Source organism: Fundulus heteroclitus, chromosome 4 (genome assembly GCF_011125445.2).
Source record: "Fundulus heteroclitus isolate FHET01 chromosome 4, MU-UCD_Fhet_4.1, whole genome shotgun sequence".
NCBI lineage: Eukaryota > Metazoa > Chordata > Actinopteri > Cyprinodontiformes > Fundulidae > Fundulus > Fundulus heteroclitus.
In genome coordinates this window covers 34,591,073-34,616,166 of record NC_046364.1, presented here as the reverse complement: position 1 = coordinate 34,616,166, position 25,094 = coordinate 34,591,073, and the positions used below count along the sequence as shown (strand labels likewise).

Here is a 25,094-nt window from a genome sequence, read left to right as displayed (position 1 = left end):
GAAAAGGGGAACAACAACGAGAAAAGTAATCTTGTAAAAACCTGCCCCTGTCTCAATGGCCATATACACTCATTTACAATATAAGTTGCAAACAATATATTATTCTCCTCATTATTCACTCAAATAATTCACTCAAATCTGTATGACTTAATCATTTTCTTCTTATACAGTCTTTTGAATTGATTTGTAGTAGAGCATTTTTTTAACTCCTCATCCTCCTGTTCCATAATTTTACTCCATGCACTGAAATGCACGTTTGTTTTAAAGTAGTATGCACAGATTTACTTTTGAAATCATATTTCCTATTATTTCTATCATTTGAGTTTAAGACAAAGAACTTTTGTAAATGAATTGCCAATAGTGCCGTTCTGGCTTTAAACATAACTAATAAAAAAAAATGTATTAACTAAGTCCTTTAGTTTTAAGATATTTGATTGAATAAACAATTTATTAGTATGTTCTCTAGCATTCATGTTGTATAAAATTCTCATAGCTTTCTTTTGTGTCTCAAACAGAGGTTTGATGTTAGTTTTATAAGTGTTGTCCCATACCTCTATATAATAAGCCATATATGGCATCACAAATAAATATATGTTTAAATGCATTTCTTTCCTTTAAATAAATAATTTTTTTCATTAAAGGAGTTTGATTTGCCCTATGTATAAAGGCGGTATATGAACACAAATAAATGTGGCTCGCTTTACCTATCAAGGCCCATAATAGAATCGTTATTGTCATTGTGACAACAAAACATTGTATAACAAACATAACAATTAGATCTCCCCATCACCTTTGTCAGATAAATGGAGAACGTTCTGTTTTCAGTGCATAAGGTTTCAGAAAAGCTATTCTAATTTCTACAACGCCAACATTAAATTCTTGCATCCATGAAAAGACATTTTCCTCTGTGCCAGCCTCCCACCCCCTTTCAAGCGTATGTTGACATTTTATGTATGTGTTTAATGTGCGTCGGTAATCCATGCATCTCATTCACCTGACACCCACATGGGCAGCATTACAGGAACATCTGTGAGCTACATCTTCAGGCTTTTCTTCATGCGAAGTGCCTGGCAGTTAATTTGCTGCAGGGAAGAGGGGCCATTTGCAGACACCAATAAGCTTTTGCTTTCCCATCTGTACTGTTACTCTCCAAAGGGGCGAGACTGTGTTCCAACGTGTATGGATTCATCGCTTCTACTCAATAAAGGACAGTTCATCAAAACAGTGTTTCCGAACTACATGTACATTTATTTTATTGGCATCTCAAAAAATTATCACAAAAAAATTATCGTTTCAGTTATTTGAGTCAAAAAATGCAACTATAGCTTCATTACATATATACTGATATAGCCTATCTCAAGCAATATTTGCAGTTATTTTCGGCTTGCAGTGTTGGTACTGGCTTACAACTATTGAACAATCTAAATGAACTTTCTCAGAAAATTTTAATGTTACACAAAATCAGTTTAAAAATGATTCGTGAGACAGATCTGTCAGCCTGTTAAAGACAATGATGTACTGTATGGTACATAATCAGGGCCCCTTTTGCATGAATTACAATATAAATGCAACGTGTCATAAAAAAGATAAAACACCGCAGTGTTAAGGAAGTCTAGGCTGTTTTAAAGGAACCATACCGGCTGTATTTATTTTTGTCTGGTTAAGAAAAATACTTTTTATGCAATATCTTCTGAGTTAAAATTTGTAGTTTAATAATAAAAATTGACTTGATTGTGAGACCGTGCGAGTCCAGGCTTTTTTTAGTAGGAGTGGGCAAGTAGTGTTGAAAATCAAAACCCTAAGCAAAAAACTTGCCCATTTACTCGCGAGCCCAGACAAGACACTGCTGGCAATGTCTGTTGTTCAGCAGTGGCTTCGCACAAAGCGTGCAATGGTTGTCGCCCATGTCTTGGATACCCTTGTGTGTGTTGGCTTTTAAAGCGCCGACTCCAACCACAGTCCACACTTGGTGGATCTCCCCCAGACGACTGAGTGGGTATAACTTTGCTGTCCTGTTACAGGATGTGGTTATCCCTGTTGCTTGGGCACCATATTTTTCCGCACTTTTTCCTCTCACTCAACTATTGCTTAAGCGAGACATAATCATGCTTTTCAGTTGTTCATTTTCACATGGAAATCATTCAGCTGTGGTCCATGTAAGGTGGAACTGCTACGCTTTGGTCTGAAGTCCTCGTTAACTCACCACCACATTGCACTTTTTTACCCCTGTTCAGAGGTGCGTCAGACAGGAACTCATTTCGGTGCGGTCTCTTTAAATCAAAAGGAGGCACTTCCCCTTCCAGGTCGCATAGCGTTCCACTCCACCCCATTCAGCCATTTTTGTAGTATGCAAGGAGACTTTGTGATGAATTGTGTGGGTTAATACAACCCAACAACTAAACAACAAATGTTGCCATCCTTTAGTTTGCACTACAAAGTCACAGCACAAAAAAAATATGGTGGATTCACAAAATTAGTAGGCAGGACGTCCATGACCTTATATAGCTGTTCTGCAGCAAATACAGTGATGTATTCAAAAATCATAAAAGAGAACAGAGAAAACGGAACGGCTTGAAAGATATGACCCAAACAAAACATAAAGATATCTATGCAGCAGCTGGACAGACTAAATTCTAATGTTCTGCACTCCTAGAAATTCAAAATGTATTTAAGGGCTAAAAATGCAGATTTTGCATGATATGTTTCTTTAATATGGTTGGATACAGCACTCTAACGAGTTAGTTTGTCAAGCAATTATATTTTGAGCCTTACCCTCCTTGTTGAGGCTGCCACGGTCATGTCAACAGTCCCTGTGACTGTGTTGCCATAATATGGCTGTAAATGTTTTATTAATCTATTTTACCATTCAAAGAATCTTTATTTTGGGTTTTCATTAGCTATTCATTAGAAATAAATACTTGAAATATACCAATATAGATCAAATATATGTTCCCTATACTGAAAGAATCTAACTTTGCAACAATATTCAAATTTCTTGATATGCTTATTTTTTTTGTTTACATATCTGGGATTATAATATTTTACCTATGGAGATTAATTCAAAATGCATGCAGGAACTAAGAGCCTTGGCACAATCTGTTCCTTGTCTTTAGAAGCTAAAAGAGCTTCCAGGGACCAGGACCAATTATTTAGAGCCCTCAGTCGTCCCTGGAGCCAAGGTCATTATGTGAGTGTCACTATTGTGACCCTGCTGATTTTCTATATCTGCAACTTATTTTACAGGAACTTAACGACGTAAAATGATCTTGTTTGAAACGTGATTTTTCTGAACTCTGACTTTGAAGTAAGTTTTATCCCTTTACATTTGTGTTTCACATTTTGCCAAGAAAAAGTGTTTAACGATGACCCAGAAATCGGTGTTAAGCAGATTCTGATGGCGTTACACTGAAGCGGCAGGGGGAGCGTGGCGATCATTAAAAATACTGCTTATCTAAGGGAAAATTTCCTGCTTTAAATGTTCTCGCTTTGTCTCATTCTGTGCTTCATCTAGAAGTCTTCTCTCCATGTCTCGCGCTTTTTCTTTTTTTTTTTTTTTTAAGGATTCGCTGCTCGTCACCTCCTATTGATCACGGCTAATTTGCATCCAGGAAAAGATGAGAACTCAGATATTCACACTCGGAGAGAGGACGATCTCAATGATTTATTCATTTCCAAATCAAAAAAAAAAAAAAAAAAAAAAAGGAGTGAAGGTAGATGAGAAGGGGAATCTTCACAGGCAGCAGGCGACTAGCAGGCTCTGGGGCTGGGCTCTTCTTCCCCACACCGCCTGCAGGCACATGGTGTGCAAGTCCTCCTAATTAACAAGGTGAATCATGCTGCCGCTCTCTAATTAGCCAACATGACAATCTAATGGAAACATGCAGGCCAAGCTAGCGCACTTAGCATCACCTCGCGGAGACCCTGGCTACTCTCCCCCCATGAGAATTAGACAAAAGCAACAGCTGAACGTTCAGATGCAAAAGAGAACAAAGTAGGGCACAGTGGTGCAAGGAGGTGTATTTTACGGAGAGGTCAGGAGCGGAAAACTTTGCAGGCACAGGTAAGCTAATCTACTCTGCTTTTCTTTCCACATGCGCGTGGTGTTTGTTGCCTTATTGGAACATGTCCTGCCTCCCTCCTACTCATATCCCCGGCACAGGAGGCTGACACCTTGCCACCAGCGTAGCTCAGCCCGCCCCAATTCCCCTGTCGCAGGAGTCCCAAGGAGTACTCCGGCGCACAAAGAGAAAAGTGAACCTAAAGGCTTGTGCAGCAAGTCGACGAGTCGCTATCTCCCTGTGAGGCAAAATCTCCTTTTTTTTTGTTGTTTTCATTCTCATTACGGCACTTTGTAATATTCGAAAACACACAGGAACACCAAAGGTACTTTTAAAGCCTACTTCTGTATTTTTTTTCCCCCTCGTAATATGTCTTCAGGTTAAGAAAAAAAAACTGAAGTTGAGACTTCAGACAACAAAGCAACAAATAAAAATAGGGTAACAGCGTGTTATGTAGTAGCCTGCATATCTCGAGGACAAAACAAGCCATTCTTATGTGATAATTAATCTATCTTTGTCAGGCTGTTTTGTACAGAGCAACAATAAGAAATTACAAATGAAATGACGTGAAATCAAGACATTAATCCGATCAATCATTATCGCTTAGAAAAACAGGGCACAGCGAGCTTGTTCCCCTTCAGCAGAGCATATGTGTGTCTATTGTGCGAGTTGCTGCAAGTCCAGTGAAATTATTGCACTGTGTGTCTTTAAGGCCAGAAGACAAGAACATAACTATGAGTCGGGACACACAGAACAGCAGGAATTCTGTTTGAAAGTCGGCACAGAGAGGGAGAGAATGTGGAGGAGGGTAGCAGGCTTTCGCCCTCGGGCCTACCTGACGGGCGAGAGCGCCTCTTTGAGCAGAGCGGTTTGTGGAGGGCCAGAGGATGAGAGCATATGAACTCCCAGATATAACCAGCCTAATGAAAACTACATTGTCCTCTTTGTGGAAAGAAAAAAGTGTACGGCTGTAGCTGATGGGGATTACAGTGTGGGAGGATTCCAGGATCTCCGTGACCCGATCACTTGTGAAGGAGGTGAAGCTAATCGAGACACATATGCTCGTGTTAAAGCCTGGTGAATGCATCTCGATCAAATGTTAAAGATTTTAGGCATGCTGTACTTACAGTCATATAATCTAACATATATGCTTACACAGTAGGAGAAGTCACATGATGAAGGACTCTGGTAAAAGTTAAAAGATAGTTAAAGGGATGTTTCCCTTTCAAATGCACCATAATAACAATCCCAGGCTTCAAGGTGTTATATCTGATAACACAGGGAAATTATTCGAACTAAACCTTTTGAGAGTATCAAACAAGTCTTGTGGAAAGACTCCAAGCTACAAGGGAAGTGTCACAAAGAGCAGGGCAAAAAAAAGCAACAAAATATTCTTCCCAAAATCTTAACCCCTGATTGGATAATCAGTGACAGAAGACTTGTGTATATCATTTTCATCTGCAGGGTAGCTTCCAGGCCATGAAACACTACCGTTAACCATTACACTCTTTGACATTTGGTCAGGTTCCAACAACAAATTCAACATATTGTCCTGGGTTTGTATGTGATTGGCCAACAATGGTAGATCATTATTTGTGATAAAAAAGCAAAAAAAGCTTATGGTTTTTACTTTTCTTTTCTTTTTTTTCTTTTTTTTACAAATTAAAAGGAATAGAGTTGTGGAAAAGACTGAAACAGGATAAGGTTACAAAACAATATTCAAAGCTTTGAACATTTCGAAGAGAAATGCCCAGTGCACCACCTGAAAACACACCGCAAACCCATCAAAACATGGAAACTAACAGACCGGGAAGGAAGAACATGAATCAGTGAAGCAGGTAAGAGGCCTGTGCTAACTCTGAAGGAGCTGCAGAGATCCACAGCTCAGGTGGAAGAACCTGGAATAGACAACTATTAGCTGAAAGAGAAGAGTTGGTTGTGTACGTCACAAATCTGGCTGTGATGGGAAAAGAGTGAAGAAAAAAGACTTCCTATGGCTCTCAGGAGAAAAATGGTTGGTGCGGCATCATGCTTAGGGGATAAATGCAGAGCAACCCCAGAAATGAACCTGTTAGAGGCTGCAAAACGCTCTCAATTCAATCTGACTAAAATTTAACTATTTCATAAGGAAGATTGCGCAAACATTTCAGTCTCTAGATGTTGAGCCGTGGCTTCAGTGAAATCTGTACATCTGTAGGCCTGATGCAATCTTCATCAGCAACATCGGTTCAGATAAATAGAAAACTAAAAAGGATACAGAGTCTAAGCAAGGCTCTCACAGAGATTCCTTGGAGACTGTCCAAACAAGGCCAGTCGCTTCACATAATTCCTTATTTCTCTAACCACTTCTTACTTGTCATCTACCTGAAGAACCACTACATCCAAAATGATGTGTCTCAAAGTGTCCACAGGATAACTAATTAGAAATCACCTTAATAACCAAAATAGGAAGGAAATCGTTTACACCAATAGCACCAAAAGTAATTAAGAGCTGGTATAAATGTGTTAAATAATTGTGACGATACAAAAACTCCCACTAACAACAAGCTGTTGGGGTGATGGCAGGAAGTTTTCTTCCACCTGCAATCATCTGTAGCTGTAGAATAGGTGAGTTTATACTCAGACTGTCCAGTTTGGGCAACCCTCTGAAAAGCAGTTCACATGAATATCCTGCAGAAATATCAGTGTCAGGAGAGCGTTCGCTTTCGAAGGACTCCAGCAGGAGCTTTCAGACAGATTTTGGTCAGCTGTGTTAGCCTATTTGTCTTTTTTCTTTTTTCCGTCGTGGCTCTTCTCCTGTCCTTTCTCCACTCTTCCTCTCCGCCTCACTCTTTTCCAGTGTCCAGTTGTGCCTGCAGACGCGGCTGCAATGATAAATCTATGGCTGCAGTGTGTCTGTGTGTCTGACATTGTGATGTATTTCTACTGGCCTTAACGCCCTCTCTATCTTTCAACTGGTCCCCGGACCCCACAGCCTCCTTTTGCTTTACCTCTCTTTGTCTTTGTCTCTCTGTGTCCATCCCTCTCTCTTTCTCTCGCTCTCAATGCTCGGGTACTGACCCACCCGCCCCACACACACACACACACACTTCTGCCACAGCGCTGGAAGAGTGAGAACACAGAGACCCACCAACGACAACAACAAACAGGAACTGAACTCCACGATTTGCCCATTGATTTTCACTAGGGGCATTTCTGAAATAGCCCATCTGACCTTTTGGCCAAATGGTAGCGAAAGGAGGAAACAAACTATCTCTCACGCTACACCTCGGCAGCAGCTATGTGACAGGACTGCACTGCTGGGTTTAACGTTATGCTTTAATTTTGTGGGGAAAATCTGCAAGCAAAAGTCAAAGCACGGCTAAATAAATACATAAACAATGATGCAGGAGTAACCTCAGGCCTAAAAAAAAACATCTTTCCAAACCTCAAAAGAAACCTTTAAATACATCTCTGCAGCTATAATTTTACTTTTTTTTTTAGTTAATTTAAGTTTGGAGGTTTGGTCTGAAGTACAAGAGTGATATATTTACAAAAACAGCTCTGCAAGGTCCAAACTGTAGGTCAAAATAGTGATAGGAAGTCAGACAAAAGCATCCCTCGGTGATGCTTTAGATAGAATTACTGGTTCTCGCTAGGGTTTGATAGACTGGCATGAAGTTGGGTGATCATATTGTGCAAATGCTCTAAGGCCAGTATATAAAAGCTGCAGCGATGAGACCTCTGAGACCTTAAGGTCGTCAGCGAAGGCACCAGGGACGATTTTAGAAACGGCAGAGTAGTTACCGGGAACAGACAACCCCGAAGAATAAAACTGGCAAGCTGGGATTCAAAACTGTTGTGGATTGTTAAATAAAAAGTTGTGCATTGTTCAAAAAGTTTCAATAATACATGAAGGTCTTTGACAGACGCTTTCCACTTGGCAGTCGGAAAGGGTGAAGGCTGCTCACAGGCTCCAGCTCAGCTTGGCTTAGGAGGTTCTGGTGCTTGAAGAACCTTCTTCAATTTGACCGCTGCATAGACGCAGGAAACTTTGAGGCTCTTAAGGCTGGTTCACGCGGCAGGATTTTAAAATGGCCGGACCATTTTCAAAGCCTGAGAGACACCACACATAACGATGAAAAGTCGTAAGTATCACATGTTATGCTCGTACAGTGTGTGGTGACCGGTCAGACGGCAAGAACAACACACCACACCGATTTCCCCCAGGATAATTCAGACACATAGACGGGACATCTTGAGAATCCTCTCAAGATCAAGCTTGAGATCAGAGTGAATAAACATGGACGACGAGGAAGTATAATGGCCATAATTTGTGGACTGATTTTAACAGAGAACAAAACATAACAAAAAGAGAAGGCGTTGGTTAAAGGAATGGAGACAGCGCGACCGGGGGGCTGCACCTTTGCTGCACTATGATATGGAGCTGAGCTGCTTTCTGATAGGCTACACGTCACAGTCAACATTTGTCCTCGGGGGACACCACACACGCTAGGATATCGGGGCAAGACAATCCAACATATTGAATATCCCTGATTTGATGTCGGAGCGGTCCCGACGTTCTAACGAGCGGACAAGATCACTCTTAACACACCACACACACGGCAGGAACATCTCCTAAGATTATTTTATGAGACAACGGGAAGATCAGGGCAAAAATTGGGCTAAAAATCCTGTGAAACAGACTTTAGCTGTGAAACTAAACGTAGGAGGTTGTCTTAATACAACAATCACAACGAGGGTTGCGTTGGTAGCGCAGGGGTAGAGCATGCAACCCATGTTCGACTCAGTCCTAGTCTTTAGGGGGGGAGTGGTGGCCTAGTGGTTAGAGCACAGAGCTTCGGTCTCAGAGGTTCTGAGTTCAACTCCCACAAGCTGCCAATCTGGGTCCCTGAGCAAGATCCTTAACCCCCAATTGCTTCCCAGGCACCGCACAGTGGGAGCCCACTGCTCCCCAAGGGGATGGGTTAAGATGCAGAAGTGAATTTCTCCATTATGAGATCAATAAAGTTCAATTATTTTTATTATTCCTCGGCATGACCGTCCCGGGTCCGAGTCCCGGCCTGTGGACATCTGCTGCATGCCCCCCCCCCCCCCCCCCCTCTCGCTCTCTCAAGCCCATTTCCTGTCAACCTACTGAAGACAACCTACTGTTGTCTTCAGTTTGTTATTCAGATTACAATTCCTGACTTTTCCCTCGGTCTGCTATGCAGCGAAAACTGATCAATGTGTTTGCATGACATTTGTTTGGATAAAAGCAACTGCAGGTGGTCTAGGTGGGTGTGATTGTGTCATGAGCTGTCATTTCAGAAGCGTCAGAAATCTGGCTGAGCGGTGGTGCTCTCAGTTTACTACAGATCCGCAGCACAGTGACTAACTTAAGAGTGTTGCCTTAGTAAGAGCTTAACAAGTCTGCAGTTTTTACATTTTGTGTGTCAGTGCTGCTGTTTTTCGGAGTGATGGCACCTTTTGAGAGAAGGATGTATTTGGGTTGTTTGAGTAAGGAAGTCCAAACTGTGTGAGGCTTGGTTCACCCCTAATAAACTCTCTCACTAAGCTGTGAAGCTCTATCGAAATTAGGAATACAACAAAGGCAGGGTTAAAAAAATGGAGTAGATAATTTTTATGTACTTTTACTTGACTTTAATCTGTAAAACTTAGATTTTCATTTTACTTGGCAATATAGTGTGGATGCTCAGCATATAGAATTGCAATCGTCGTCGCAGTTTTGACGTGTGCAACATCGCAATTGCATAAGACTGCTTGGATGCAATATTAGCTAAAATATTTTATTTCAATTGGCCTACATGAAACCTCTGCATGCCGGTGATATATCTAGGCGGTTGAATAGACTTGAACTGCCCTTGATGCCCTCGCTAGATCTTATGCTGTCTACTCAAGTGTTTGGTGGATGTGAGGGCATGGATGGAGCAGAACTTTATTTAAATGATGAAAAGACAGAGATTGTTTTATTTGGTAACACAATCTCTGCACCTCACCTCTGGAACGGTCTCCGTCTTTCTGTGAAGTCTCCTGGAACTTTAAACGATTTTCTATCGCTTCTAAAAACTCGTTTTTTTTAAACTGGCTTTTAATTCCACAGAGCACAAACATTAGCTCAGTCCTTGTTTCTCATTTGTGTTTATTGCTGATTTTGTTATTTATGTCATGAATCATATAATTTATTGCTTATTTCCTTTTATTATTCTGTGGTTTTAATTTTTTATTCACCTGCATAGCACTTTGGTTGCCTATTGGGGTATTTAAAGCAGATTATAGACAAATGAATGAATGAAAAGGAAGAAAAAAAGTAAAGAAAATGTGGATTAACTGTAATAACAACTGTAACTGCAATATTCAGCAATAGTATTGCAGTCACATGCTTTTCTTTTTCTTTTTCTTTTTCTTTACATCAAGCAGCCCCAGAATATTCCTGTATGAAAGGACTGGTAAAGGTGTGTTAATAGATTACACACACCTTTACCTTTTCAATTATTTTTTTTTATTAATTACATATTAAGTTCTATACAATCTGCTGACGATTTATTTTTGAATTTTGATCATTATATTCATCCAGCCCATGCCTAAAGCCAACTTTTGGTTTAGGAAGATAAAACTGTGATTCCGTCCTGTAGGATTGGATGGCAGTTTGGTGGAGGCAGTGGTTGCTTTGTGCAGAGGGGCTTACAGAGAGGCTGGCTCCTCTGGCCGTCGCCTGGAAGCGCAGCTCGGGCTCATTATCCTGATGAAATTTGCGCAGATGTGTGAGGTGCCGACAGACTCTGCAGTGACACAAACAGCCAGCTCTGTCCCCTTGAGCCAGTCAGGTGATGAAAACCGGAGAGGCGCGGGGGCTGAGAAACGACGGCCATTAAGCAAAACAGAAAGAGGTGAGGGATGCTGGCGGACGGGGGGGTGGGTGGTGGTGTTTGTGTGTGTGTGTGTCGGGAGAAGGGGTGGGGGTCTGTTACATAAAGTAACCATTTCCAATCCACCTTCTTAAAATTCCTGACGAAAATTAAAATGTTGCGCGCATGAAGGCAGCGTCTCCTCACGACGCTCTAATCTGGCCGTATCCAGATGACGAGCGGACTGCCACTTAACAGGCAAGAGATCCACTTTGATCACATGGGCCCCCCGGGGGCACCTATCATGATGCCTATTACCCCCACTTCATTTGCATTTGTGGGGCTTATGGGTAGGCTGAGATCTAGCGTGAATGTTCAAAACTGCGGCAGAGCTCCGTATTGCTAGAAAGAAATGATTGGCGCCGATGAAGAAAAAAAAAAAGACAAGAGCGTTCAGAGTAGCTCGAGGTGCAGTAAGAGAAGTCAACTTGTCATTCGGAGGTCACAAGTTCAATACCAGACCAGGAGAGGACAGAGCTGGGGACACCAACACCAAAGAGGAGGCCGTCAGGTGAGGAAAAGTGTGGAAAAGTCCAAAGTAGTTTGTCAGCTGGAAAAGTGCACACAAACCCGGCATACTTTCCCCCGGATGAATAAAGCGTTTTCTTTTTAAGAGTAAACTACTTAGAAGAAACCATGTTGGCTCCCTAACTTCTACATCAATAACCACAGGTGAGTGTTGCTTGTTTCATCCTCCTGCCTACTCAAATTTCTCTACAGAGGCTCCACAGAGTGCCCTTGATCCTTGCTAGCGAGCACTGACAGCACAGAGTGAAGTTATTCCGGTGTAAACACACCAGGAAAACAACAAAAAAAAAAGGCAAACCTGTGGTGAGAGAGAGAGAGAGAGAGCAGTCTTGTTTGCGTAAACAACATTAACCATTTGCTAAAAGATGTGTGGTCTACTTTCTGGAGCTCCACTGGGAATCCGTTCAATTCAAAACCTGTAGTTGAAACAAAGAAGATATATCACTATTCTATCCAAAAAAAAAGGCTCTCTGAAAGGGTTATTAATTTACAACACTTGTGTGGGTGTCATTCCTGAGCCTATTGGGAATAGGGGGAACGTTTTTACTATTTTCTACAACAAAAAGTTAATACAGAGCATAATTTACCAACTCTCATTCAAGTCAGACATCTGTTTATCCTGAACCATCTTTCTTTTGGAAAACAATTTAGCACTTACTGCGTAAATGCTGAGAGAATACTGCATATTGTTTGGGTAAGCTGATCTGTAAGGTCTTTGCAAAATTTAGCAGAAATGTGAACAGAATATATTAAAGAACCACAATAAGAAACTTGCTAAATAGCAGATGATGAAATGTGAAAAGCAACATTGACACTTATCTTTTCTGTTTGGCTTTTAGTTGAATTTTAGTAACTAAAACCTCTTATTTCTAATTTCCTCAGAAAATTATCTGTACATTAATTTTTATTGCACTTCTAGTTCAGCTTCATTTTGATTTTGAGTTATTGTATTAACTATACTACTTTAATTTATTTTATTGTTATGGTTAATGCTTTTTAATACCAGTTGTTTAACTTAAATGTAGATTTTTGTCCACTTGTTTATATATCTATTTTGTTACTTACTGTTTTACCTTCCACTTCTTATTAATATTATTTGTATTACTTCAGCTACTTATATTTATTTGTCTTCTATATATTATTATTATTATTATTATTATTATTATTATTATTATTATTATTATTATTATTATTATTATTATTATTATTATTATTGGTGGTGGTGTCACTCTTATCAGGATTCTGGAATCTATGTTTGCTTCATATTTTAAACATTACCTGATTTTAAGTCAATTCTTACACCAGTCATTAATATTATGTCATGGAAAAAGTTGTGGGGCAAAAAAAAGATAAAAATAGCGCAAATTAAGTTTGTGAAAGCAGAGGGAAAATGAAAATGATGCTTATAGGCCGTGGGCCAGAATCTGTAGGACGCTTCCTTAAGAAGTTTCGTATGAACTGTCAGGGGGCAACTTTCTTCCACCAGGATAAGTTGCTACACATAGCAGTGATCTCAAAACACCAATGTTCCCACGTTTTCGCTTGCACATTAATAAGTTATAGCCGATAAAAAATCTAAACTGTGGCGCTCCGGTCCAAGAGGTCACGTGATTCGATTTTTGCTGCTCAGCCAATCAGATCGCTGTATTGTCAGCTGTGCGCGTTCATCAGTTCATCATGGCTGCGCTCGTAAGATGTTTGTATGCATTTGTTTCCAGATGAAGAAAGCCCAATAATAGCATTTTCTGGCGCCAGCTGGCAGAGATCTTGATGGCAAGAAAAAAATAAATAGCCCAGACCATCTGTCCATCCATCCATCCATCCATCCATTTTCTAACAGGCTTATCCCCGCTGGGTTTGCGAGGTGCTGGTGCCGAGCTCCAGCTGTCAATGGGTGAGACGCGTTGTATAAACTCGTTGTGCCAAACGAGTTATCCCCTTCGGAATTTGTAGAATTTTGTATTGTATTTTTGAAATCAATAAAAGTTTTAACCTCCAGCTTTGTGAAGTCTAAATATTTTAAACATCACATTCTAGTAAAATGAAATTTATTTTTTTTAAACTCCTAATACGTTGTTCTATTTTTAAAAGAGACATATCTCGTTTTCTTAATACGGTTAATATCTCGATAAGGTTCTTGGTTGAATTAAAATCTTATTAAATCTGATAATTTTGGCTGTGCCTTTATTCAGTGTTCATTTGATCACACGTGAAATCCGCTTTATATAATCTATTCATGCGGGTTTAGCTACCAAAAAAGAAAAAAAGAGAACCAGCAGACAGCTGTGATGGACTTAGGAAGGTGGATTTTGGTTTCAGCAGACAGACATTCGACAATCTAATAACATAAAGCTAATATTTTCGTGACACATCTGGAAATGACCGTTTTCTTTCTCATAACGTATTATACTGGATGGATGGATGAACGATAATGTAACGACACCATTGCTATATTTCGTTAAGAAAAGTAAAACATCCTCATTTCCACGCCTAATAGGTTGGAAATGAGGCGGAGTTGACTAGATTCATTCTTCCAGCTGAATGCGCTCTTGGCGCAGGGAATACAAATTCTGGCGGGGATAAGTCGTTTGGCACAACGACACCTGTGCTATCCTAGCGCAGCAGGTCTTGGTGATATCACAGTAAATTGGGCAAAAGTCTGGACTATTTCTGCCCTGCGATGGACTGGTGACCTGTCCAGTTTATACAACGCCTCTCGCCCATTGACAGCTGGAGATAGGGACCGGCACCTCGCGAACGCAGGGATAAGCGTGTTAGAAAATGAATGGATGGATGGATGGATGAATGGATGGATGGATGGATGGATGAATGGATGGATGGTCTGGGCTATTTATTTTTTTCTTGCCATCAAGATCTCTGCCAGGTGGCGCCACAAAATGCTATTATTGGGCTTTCTTCGTCTGGAAACAGACACAACAGAAACAACCATCTTACGGGCGCAGCCATGATGACGTGGTAAACTCGCTCAGCTGACAATACAGCGATCGGATTGGCTGAGCAGCAAAAATCGAATCACGTGACTTATTGGACTGGAGCGCCACAGTTTAGATTTTTTATCGGCTATAACTTCTTAATGTGCAAGTGAAAACGTGGGAACATTGGTGTTTTGAGATCACTGCTATGTGTAGCAACTTATCCCGGTGCAAGAAAGTTGCCCCCTGACAGTTCATACGAAAAGTCACCGTACAGATTCTGGCCCACGGCCTATTAAGGGCATTTTAAAACAGTTAAATGTCTGTGATTGACCCTTACAGATGTCTTGCTCTTAATACAGTTTCCTCCTCCTGATGTATGATGTCACGAACCAGTCCATCAGTAAATAAAATTCCCGGTGTCAAACCTTGCCTAACACCTTGTATACACTTCCTTCCTGCATCTTTTAAACAGGAGTAACACTGTTGCTGAACTCATGTATTTCATGGTGTTTGTGACCTTTTAAAGCACTGATTAAGAGAGACCCAAGAAGAGTCATGAGGTTACATGGAGCAGAGACAGAGAAAGTGGAGGTTTTCAAGTACTTAGGGTCAACCATCCAGAGCAATGGCAAGTGTAGAAAAGAGTTGAAGAAACATTTCGAAGCAGGTTGGAATGGGGTGGAGATCAGGCGTGTCGTGTGATAACACAGTACCAGCGAGTATGAAAGGAAAGGTGTACGAGATGGTGGTGAGACCAGCGATGTTGTCTGATTCAGAGAGAGTGGGACCAAGGAAGAGACAGGAAGCAGAGCTGGAGGTAGCGGAGATGAAGATGTTGAGGTTCTCTTTGGGAGTGACGAGGATGGAGAGGATCAGGAATGAGTACAATAGAAGGAGAGCTCATGTTAGATGTCTTGAAGACAAAGCCAGACTTGGATGGTTTGGATATTTACAGAGAACGGATAGTGAGTGTGGTCGGCAGAAGGATACTGATACTGAGGCTGACACTGCCAGGCAGGAGGCCTAGAAGAAGTCCAAAGAGAAGATTTATGGACGGAGTGAAATAGCATATGTCGTTAATTGGTGTGAGAGAAGAAGATCCAGAAGATAGCGTCAGATGGAGACAGATGACTTGGTGGGGCGACTCCTAAAAGGGAAAAGTCTGATGAAGAATAAGAAACTAGTCTTTTCTCCAAACCTCCCTCTGCTGTAAGGCCTGTCCTAGCAATGATGAAACACAACACATCTGATAGGTTGTGTTGAAATTAATATGGGCCTGCTCCTGCTTATTTCTGAAGGCCCGTCTTACCCCGGTTTAAGATTTGATAGTAAAGGAGAAACTGATTATCAGAGGCAAACATTTAAAATATGCATATTTATTTCATTTGGAATTCCAAAGAGACAAAGAGAACTTACAAGCTTAGTTTCATTATATTACCCACATCCTTCTCTCCAGGCATTGCAGCTTATTTGTCTACTGTCTTCTTCGCAAACCCATCTTTTATCATACTGACCAACCCCTCCCGATTAGTTTGGGGGTTTTGGGCCCAGTCACTGTGACTCCAGGTCCTATCTGCTTCCAAAACAAGGAGTATATTCTCTCAAGGGTCTTCATGCAGTACGGCTGATTTAGTACCAAAATTGTCCTATCAGGGCTCAAGCCAGATGACCTCAAGAACCATTAAATAGCTTTCAGCCCTTAAAGCAAACATCCTGTGTGCTGTGTGTTTTTTGCCTCAGAAGGGAGACACAGTTTAGAGACCAGAAGTACCTCTTATTATTTTCCATAAAAATGCCTAATTAATATAACAACTAATGACTGACTTTAGTGCTTGGAAGGTGGGAGGGGCAGGGTTCACAGCACTTACTGCTCACTAAAAACAGCTAACTTTTACGTGTCTCCAACAACACAGAAAAATCGCTAGATTTGTCACTTGCAACTCGTCCGCTCAGAGATGCTGCCGACCTATTGCGGGTGCTGCTGCCGGTACTGTCGGCAGCGGTGCAAGTGCCCTTACCATCCAAACGCAGTATAGTAAAGCTTTAAATGCCGCAGTACCCCTACCAAACAACCCTAACACAAAGTGAGCCAAGTTTTATAAATTAATTTTGCGTCTTTCTTTGACGCAAAATTAACTTTCAGCATGATTTAAGGCAAGAATGTGGCTGCTTGGTATAGCCAAGATATGGCTTTATTGTTAAAGTACTCCAACTCTTTCTTTGCACAGTTATTTCTGTTCTTATTCCACTTCACCCAGTTGTTAGCCAACTATTACAATAATTGTTAGTTGCAGCCATAGTGTGCTTAAATGAAGAAAATAAAAAGAAATTATGGCCATGCTTTACAAATGCTACCACACATGCAAACATTAGCTAAGTTTAGCAACTTGACCTTACCTAATATGTGGTTAGCAATTATGCTATGCTAAGGTAATATGCAAGAATGAGTTTTTTTGCTAACATTAGATGCTACTGATGCTACTACTAGATTAATAGTAGCTTACATGCAAAAATTAGCCAGCATGTAAGTATTAATCAGCAGGCTAACATTAGCATGCTGGCTAACAGAAAAGGTTAAATATTTTATAATAAATATGTTATAAAAAAGTGAAATCATAGCCATGATATCCTGAAATAACAATATTTTTTATATTTTTTTTTACATTATATAATTGTTATTATGTTTCATGTGCACAACCAAAATACATACGAAAAAGAGGATGATCCTAATGATCATTTTATTTTAAAAGGAATAGACACTCATTTACTTTATAAAAAAAACATGAAAATACCTACATTATTCTAACATGTATGCAAAACAGGAGATAAGCAGGAGATAGAATTCAATACTAAGTGGGCTGAATAGATGGGGGGGGGTAAAGGCAAACGGATGGAGGAGGTGGAGGGTGTCTTTGGTGTGCAGAGAATCATTTTCCACACACTGGCATCAATCGGTGCGAATAATTCCTCAAACTTTTTTAAGTCCGACTTTAAATGGCATTACATATGTAGTGAGGCATGAAAAATTTATGCGCTGGAGTCGGGGAAATGTCAAGGGTAATGATCTCCGCAGCAGCTTACCTCCTTAGCTTTCTGTTTCAGTCGCGCTTGCTCTGGGTCCTCTTGCCTGGAGCGACTCTGTGGAGTAAAAAAGAGGGATGGGGTTGGGTGGAGGGGACACAGGTTAACAGCTGGTTTAAGGAGCCCACCTCTCCAACACACACACACGCACTTTTGCTACTCATCTGTTGCTGTAGCAGCAAAAAATAGTGCAAAATGGGAACAGGATACAGAGGTGTCAAGGACATCATATCTGAATACAGAGAAGTGCAATGGAGCACCCCCTGGGGGGCAGTGGCCTTTAAACCTGCTCCAAATCCAGCCCTAAATAAGCTACTGCGGGGGGACTCTAATCAAAAGAGGTTATTAAAAAGTCTGCAGGAGCCAGCACACACACACACACACACACACACACACACACACACACACACACACACACATTCATGCTTACGCACGCGCAGGGTAGAGGATGTTGGTGAGTGTCAGTGGCAACGGCTGTCTGTGTGTCACTGTGTGTGAAGCCAGTGTGGCTATCTGTGTGTCCCTGGCATAACAACACAGCACTTCTATTTTAATCAGCCGCTATGATCTGGGTGAATGTACTTGTCCCTGGAAATCCTTCACGACAGAGCCAAATGCACATGTACAGATGACCACTGCAGGCAATACAGGCTCGTCATGGCACGAGGGACTAACTGAGGGTTGTTTGTGAATGCAGGCATAAGGTGTATCTTTTTATGTAGCCGCATTAACCAAGAGTCTGCTCTATAGTGTTCTTTAGGAGTATCCTCACCCCCTGACCTTCTTCACATGTTGTCACAAACGCCGAAGTGTGTTTTTGGGACTTTTATGGGATGGACCAACACAAAGTATTGCATAACTGTGGAAGGTAAAAAAAGATAGCTTTTTAAAGCTAAATGTTTTAGACATAAAAATCTGAACATTTAGGTGAAAGAAGTCCTGTTTGCTGTTTGCAAGAATACCGGTTGCAAGTGTTACAAATTTAGCATTCTGGCCTACATGCTTAACGTGTAGAGGTAAACTAAAGCCTAGGATCACCCTGAACACGTGATCTCTGCTGAGACACGCGGTGGCATCATGGCAAAGAAATTTTTTTAAAGCACAATTAGAGTTAACTAGTCAGAGATGATGGGAAGCTAGATGGAGTTGGTGAGGTGAGATTCCAGCCTTGCTTTGAAGTACTGGGAAAAAACTTTATTAGCTGACCAACATGTTTTGGATTGTGGCATTTATCAGGGTCAAGATAGATGGAGCTAAATAAAGAGTAGCCCTGGAAAAAAAAAGTCAAGAGCCCGTACAAGACGTGAGATTGGGTCGCAGGCTCACCTTGCAGCAGGAATGTTATCGTACAGCCAGGGCTAGAAAATATGGGTTAGACTTAGAGCTAAGCAAGTTCATGTGTTAGAACGGCCCTGTCAAAGTCAAGAAATCCAATAAAGTAAACTTGAAATTTGATACTAACAGACAGACACTGTCCATGTAACACAACTGAGCTTAAGCTGTTTTGCAAAAAAACAGGTAAAATATTATTCTCTAAATGTGCAAAGCTGGTCAAGACATCCCAAAAAAGGACATTGAGATCTATTTCTCTCACTCTGCTGAGTTCTTCTGCTGTTCTCCAGTTATCCAGGGTTGTTTGTGAATGCAGGCATAAAGTGTATCTTTTTATGTAACCAAGAGTCTGCTCTATGTTGCTATTAGTGTTCTTTAGGAGTATCCTCACCCCCTGACCTTCTTCACATGTTGTCACAAACGCCGCAGTGTGTTTTGGGACTTTTATGGGCCAGCTTTGCATTATTTGTTGTTATTTCAACTTTTAACTTTTTGTTCTCTCTCTCTTTTTTTCTCTTCATAGTATGTACATCTGATCTGGCGTTCTGTAAGCTGTGACATCATCCAGGGGAGGCAGATCATCCGCTATTACCATATAACATAGAAATGATTCCTGGATCAATGTGTGCTTCTGTGCTTTTTTTGTCTCTCTCTTTTCTAACCCCCAGTCGGTCGAGGCAGATGACCGTTCACACTGAGCCTGGTTCTGCTGGAGGTTTCTCCTCCCAGTTAAGGGGCGTTTTCCTCTCCACTGTTGCTTCATGCTCAGTTTAAGGAATTACTGCAAAGCCATCGACAATACAGACGACTGTCTGCTGTGGCTCTACGCTCTTTCAGGAGGAGTGAATGCTGCTTCTCAAGACTTGATGGCATCTGCTGGGTTTCCTTAGGAAACTTTTTGACCAATCTGTCTGTATGATATGATTGAATTTGACTTTGTAAAGTGCCTGGAGATGACATGTGTTGTGAACTGGCGCTATATAAAAACATTTTTATTGAATTGGTGAAGACAACCTAAAAGACCTGCAGTTGAAATATCAGCCAAAGGTGGGTCTACAAAGTACGGACTCCAGGGACGGCATGCCACACTTTTCAGATTTCTATTTGTAAAGAATTTAGAAAGTCCTATAAAGTCCTTAAAGTCTTTTGTTTCCCACTTCACCATCATGTACCCTAATTTCTGTTAATCTAGCTGATAAAATCCCAATAAAATACATTAAAGTTTGTGGTTTATGTGAAAAAGTTAGATGAAAGAATACTTTGTAAGTGACTATATTCAGACAAGGACATCTGAATCTGAGTAAACCTAGATCATCAGTGTCAAATGTATCATAAGACTTTAATTCCTTATCTATAGTATATATAAAACATATATTTTAGCACACATCCTACACATCATGTTTATTAAAAACAGATTGTGTTACCATTACCACTCTCTTCCTCTTTTCTTCTCTGCCCATCTATTCCATCATATAGATGGAAAACAGCAACTCTTAAGCCTCCCTGCTAATTGGCTTCAGATATATCAGGCAGTTCACGTATCGGTCCGTGTCTCTACTAAGACTAATGTGTTTGCCCTCCAGTGGGCCAGAGCATTCCTCAAGTCCTGAGTCATATTTTAAATGGCCGGCACGATCGAGGGGAAGGCTTACGGTGAAGGAGGGACGTGGGAAGACGACAGTGGAAGGGATTATTTCAATGGCTTTCTAATTCTGGGAGTCAAATTAGTGGGTGCTGAAGCAGGAGGCATGGCGAGCAGGGTGGGAGGAGTGGGAGGGGTAGGTACAGATGGACTGTTTACAGAGACCAGCGGTGCCACTGGCACTCTCTGCATCTCGTCTGCCAGCTGCCCCGGTTTCTCTGCTTACAGCAGGGACCAGAGAAGTGAAGAGACGAGGACCGGATGCTACTGTAGATGCTGATGAGGTTTAGTGGGCTTCGCTTAATGGACTGTAATGTAAACTAGTGTTTTATAGCTTGTCATTAATGTGTGATGGTGTTATGCATGTGGCAGTAAGTTTATTTGTTTTCAGTTGTTTTTTTTTTTTTATTCATGTGTTGCCTCTCTGTGGAAGAGTAAAATTAACATGTTTGTGCATATTTTGAGGATGTATCAGAACTCGTGTGTGCTGCTGTCTTGGCCAGGACTTTTCTTGTTTACCCTCAGTGAGTGTTTCCTGAATTAATAAAGCTGAAATACAAAAATCCTCAGAGAAGTCAGGAAAAATCGTCATACCGTTAGTAGTTATACTGTATTTATTAAATCTTAGTTAATACAAAAATATTTAAGCACGCTATGCTTATTTTGTAACAAACATAAAAAAATTATATAATCTTTAAGCTTATATTAAATACAGTGTTACATATCTAACATATATTCCATATTGATCCTATGTTACAGAATAACCCAAAGAAGTGCATAATTGTGAGGTAGAAGGAAAGGATACATGAATATCAATTTTTTTGTAAACTAAAAATAAATAACTCTGAAAGGTTTGTTCTGTAGTCTTTGGAGGTAGCACTCCACTAGCTTTGCACATCTAGAGACAGAAATGTAGCTAATTATCTGTATTTATAAATTAGCTGAGGCTTGGACAGAGTCAATATCAATTTTCAAGTCTTGCATCAGATTTTCAGCTGAATTAAAGAAAGGACATGGACTGCTAGATCATTCTCACACTTGAATAGGTTTTAATCTGTAAACCATGCAGCTCTGCTTAAACGTTTGTGGTCCATGTCCAACATGAAACATCATCTTTTTTTTCTTTTTTTTTTTTGTATAGCCCTGTACTTAGATCCATCTAGCAGCTCTGTCCTAGGATGGCCCCTCAACTAGTGCAGATGGTGGGAGGCAGAACACTAAAAAAATAACATAACTGTTGAACAGTGTCTCCCACCCCATGCAAATTTGCATAAATAGTATTGCACATTTCCCAAAATCACCTTACTCAGGGTGTGCAGTCTCCTTTTCTTATTTTTTGTTTTATATCTTTACCTACATGCTTCCATTTACGTTTCATTGTGCTGCTGAGACACATGAATTTCCTCAAAGAGGGACAATAAAGGTATCTATTCTTTTTTATCTATCTTCTTATCAACTCTAAGCGGCTTCCCTGTCACTGTGGAAGAAAAAGCAGCCCCAAAGCATGATTGAGGGGATATTGGGTGCAGAGTGATGTGCACTATTCTCACATGGCATTTTGTGTGTCGACTAAAAAGTTACATTTTGGTCATCTCACCAGAGCACTTTCTTCCGCATGTTTGCTGTGTCCCCTAGTTAAATTTCTTTCAATAATGGCTTCCTTCTAAGTTTTGTGGAGGGCACAACTAATAGTTGTTCTGTCAAGAGTTTCTCCCACCTGAGCTGTGGATGTATGCAGCTCTTCCACAGTCACTATGGACCTACTGGCTGAATTTACCTGCTTGCCATACTTTTCAGCTTTTTATTTATGAATAAAAATGTTTAAAACCTATTATAATTTTCCTCCCATGTCACAATTATGCACTACTCTATGTTGGTATATCACATAAAAGGCTTTTGGTGGTATTGCGACATGTTGTGAAAACATTCAGAGATGTGAATTCTGTCCAGAAATAGCCAGCCGCAGTACAAAACTAGGTGTCTTGTGTAAAATCCATAGTTTTGCTTATCATGGAATAAAATGATTGAAGAGTGACACATTTATTTAAAAAAAAAAGCAAAAATAGCTATCGGCACCAAATCTCATTGTCATGGTTTAGGCCCCTCGGTTCAGGCACTGCTGCTGGGGATGCTGTCAAGCCTGATGGATAGATTTTGATTTGCCATAAAACTAAATTTTAAAATAAGAGTTTCTGATCGTTTAGCTTTTCTGGATAACAATCTTAAAAACATAAACATAGCAATATTACGGGTGCAGTAAGATTACAATGGAGGAAAACTCATTAGGGAATAACATGAAAGTTACGGGCCGCCATCTCCAGAGCCTGGAAATTAATAATGAAGAAATCTGGAAATATTTTTAGGGAGGATAAAAACACCACACATTACATTTCAAGGCATATATTTTTTATATATGTTGTTTAAGAAAAAGAAAAGGTTAGTTTCACAGCCACTATAACTGTAGGTTTGGTGCTGAAGGGTTTTTGTTTTAAACATTCAAAGTTATAAATCCCACTGAGTTTAAAGCCGGTTTACTAATGAAACAGATAACTATAATTCTCCCTATATAATGAACAACAAATGTACAGAGGACATGAACAGACACGTGCGGAGCTGTTGGTGTTTTGTAGGCAACTGTCAGTGGAACAACTTGAATAATCATCACATGAAGATCCGGCCTCCAAACTTCTCCTAAAACCAAAACGCCATGGCAACAGGAGCCAAAAAGCCACAGATGTAGCTTCTGGGGTGAAGTCAAACTTTCCTCTGCGATCCACGCAATCATGCAGTCTAAACAGCCTCAAGTGTAGCTCCTCCATAAATTCCTAATGCCTAATTTTGAACTGTTATTTGCTAATGCTGTTAATAAAACAGTCTTCTACTGTCAAAAAGAGGTTTGGAGTGTTTAATAATGCAGATCAAGGTGTTGACATAGGGGATTTAAAAGCTTTTTTTTTTAAATTTGGAGAGGTAGTTTATGTTGGTGCAAGAGCTTTTTATCACAGCAGAAACTCCATAAAAAAAAAAACAAGTTGGTTTTGGGGTAAGGTGGTCAAAGTTCATGAACAAGAGGATTCTTTTTCTCATAACCTGCACGGAGGGACAGGAGTATAATAACGCAATTAAGTAGATGGGATGTGCTTTTAAGAGAATCTGTACTGTGGGACCCTGGTTCCATTAGAAATAATTAAATTAACCTACCTTTCCACTAATGTTGCACTGCAGGGCATTTTCATTTGGACTTTTTTTTTTTTTGTTGTTGCTTTTTTTGGTCTGCGGTGAACTTTCTAAATTTGAAAAGATACCAATGGGCTTCTGACATTAGACAAATAAGTAGACCGAGCATGTGTCACAGCTGCTTAAAACATACAGAACTCATATTCTGTATGTTCTAAGTGGAGAAACGTGGAGAATAATAAATAAATTCAATGATATTCCAATATAAGAGTGTAAAACGGCCCCTGTAATGCAAAAGAACTTCAAGCAATCTTGAAAATTTGCAATTTACAATACTATGTTCTGCAACGGCATATACGTTCATAAGTAGAAATGTATATTACTCGTATTTATGTCCTATTCCTATATAGTCGTATATTTGCAGAGTACCATAAATGGAAGGAGAAAAATTGTCCTAACTATACAATCTCCTTAAAAAAATTATTATTTTAACTTTAACTAATAGCAGCAGATAGTTGGAGTATTCCTAGACTGTAACAATGTAAAGTGACAGTATAAATAACAACAGACTAAAAACTACAGGTGTATCTCACTAATCAGATTACTATAGATAATTAATTTCAGCAATTAAACAAGATTAAGTCATATTGTTTATCTCTGTTGATTGTAATCACTCTGGCTTGCATATTCTGAGAAAAAAAAAAGCAGCCAATGTCCATGTATTGTCTAATATAGGGCCTCAGTTCTTGGTCTGGGGCTCCTCTTGGATGAATTACAGCATCCCTGCAGGATGCCGTGGAGGAGATCAGCCTGCGGCAACGTTGTGGTCTGAGGGAAGCTCAGGTTACTTTAATAGTGGCCTTCAGCTCATCTGCATTGTTGAGTCTTGTGTCTCTCTTCTTCCTCCTTACAATCTTCCATTGTTTGTCTGTCGAGTTAAGGTCAGGTCAGTTTGGTAGCCACTCAACTACAGTCATGCCATTGTCATTAAAGCAGGCCGAGTGGGCAGAGAAAAAAAAAACAGCATTTCTGTAATGTTAGTCAGTAGAGGGAAGCACTCAAACGCGCATGACCTGGCTCCCCAGATCATCACTGATTTTTGGAAACTCCATCCACGATTTATTTGATTTCCAAATAAAATGCTAAATGAATTTTCATCAGAAAACAGGAACTTTGACCACTGCACACGAGGAGTGTCCTGATACCAGGTCTTTCCCAGACCGAGTACTGTACATTTACGAGCACTTCAATTTAGATTTTTGCCGATTCCATGTCCCGATACCGAGTACTTAAAAAATTGCCACTTATAGATCACACAATAACTTCACACTATCATTGACCATTGAAAACAACTGACCATCAAAGGCGATGAATTCGGTAAGAGCTTCAGTTATCTTTACCACAAGTCGATTGTCTGTTGCCATTTTTTCAC

At 40.3% G+C, this 25,094-nt stretch overlaps 1 protein-coding gene across 6 annotated transcripts in view; it reads right to left on the bottom strand.

Moving 5' to 3' along the window:
- The window catches only part of LOC105919702 (transcription initiation factor TFIID subunit 4), a 140,261-nt gene that overhangs the window by 44,647 nt on the left and 70,520 nt on the right, over positions 1–25,094 (bottom strand). For all 6 annotated transcript variants that reach the window (XR_004930942.1, XM_036136462.1, XM_036136463.1 and 3 more), the window contains one exon: positions 17,512–17,568. Coding sequence is in view for 5 of the 6 variants with exons in the window: in XM_036136462.1 (XP_035992355.1) it covers positions 17,512–17,568 (57 nt within the window). In the remaining variant the exon portion in view is untranslated. The remainder of the gene's footprint in view (positions 1–17,511; positions 17,569–25,094) is intronic.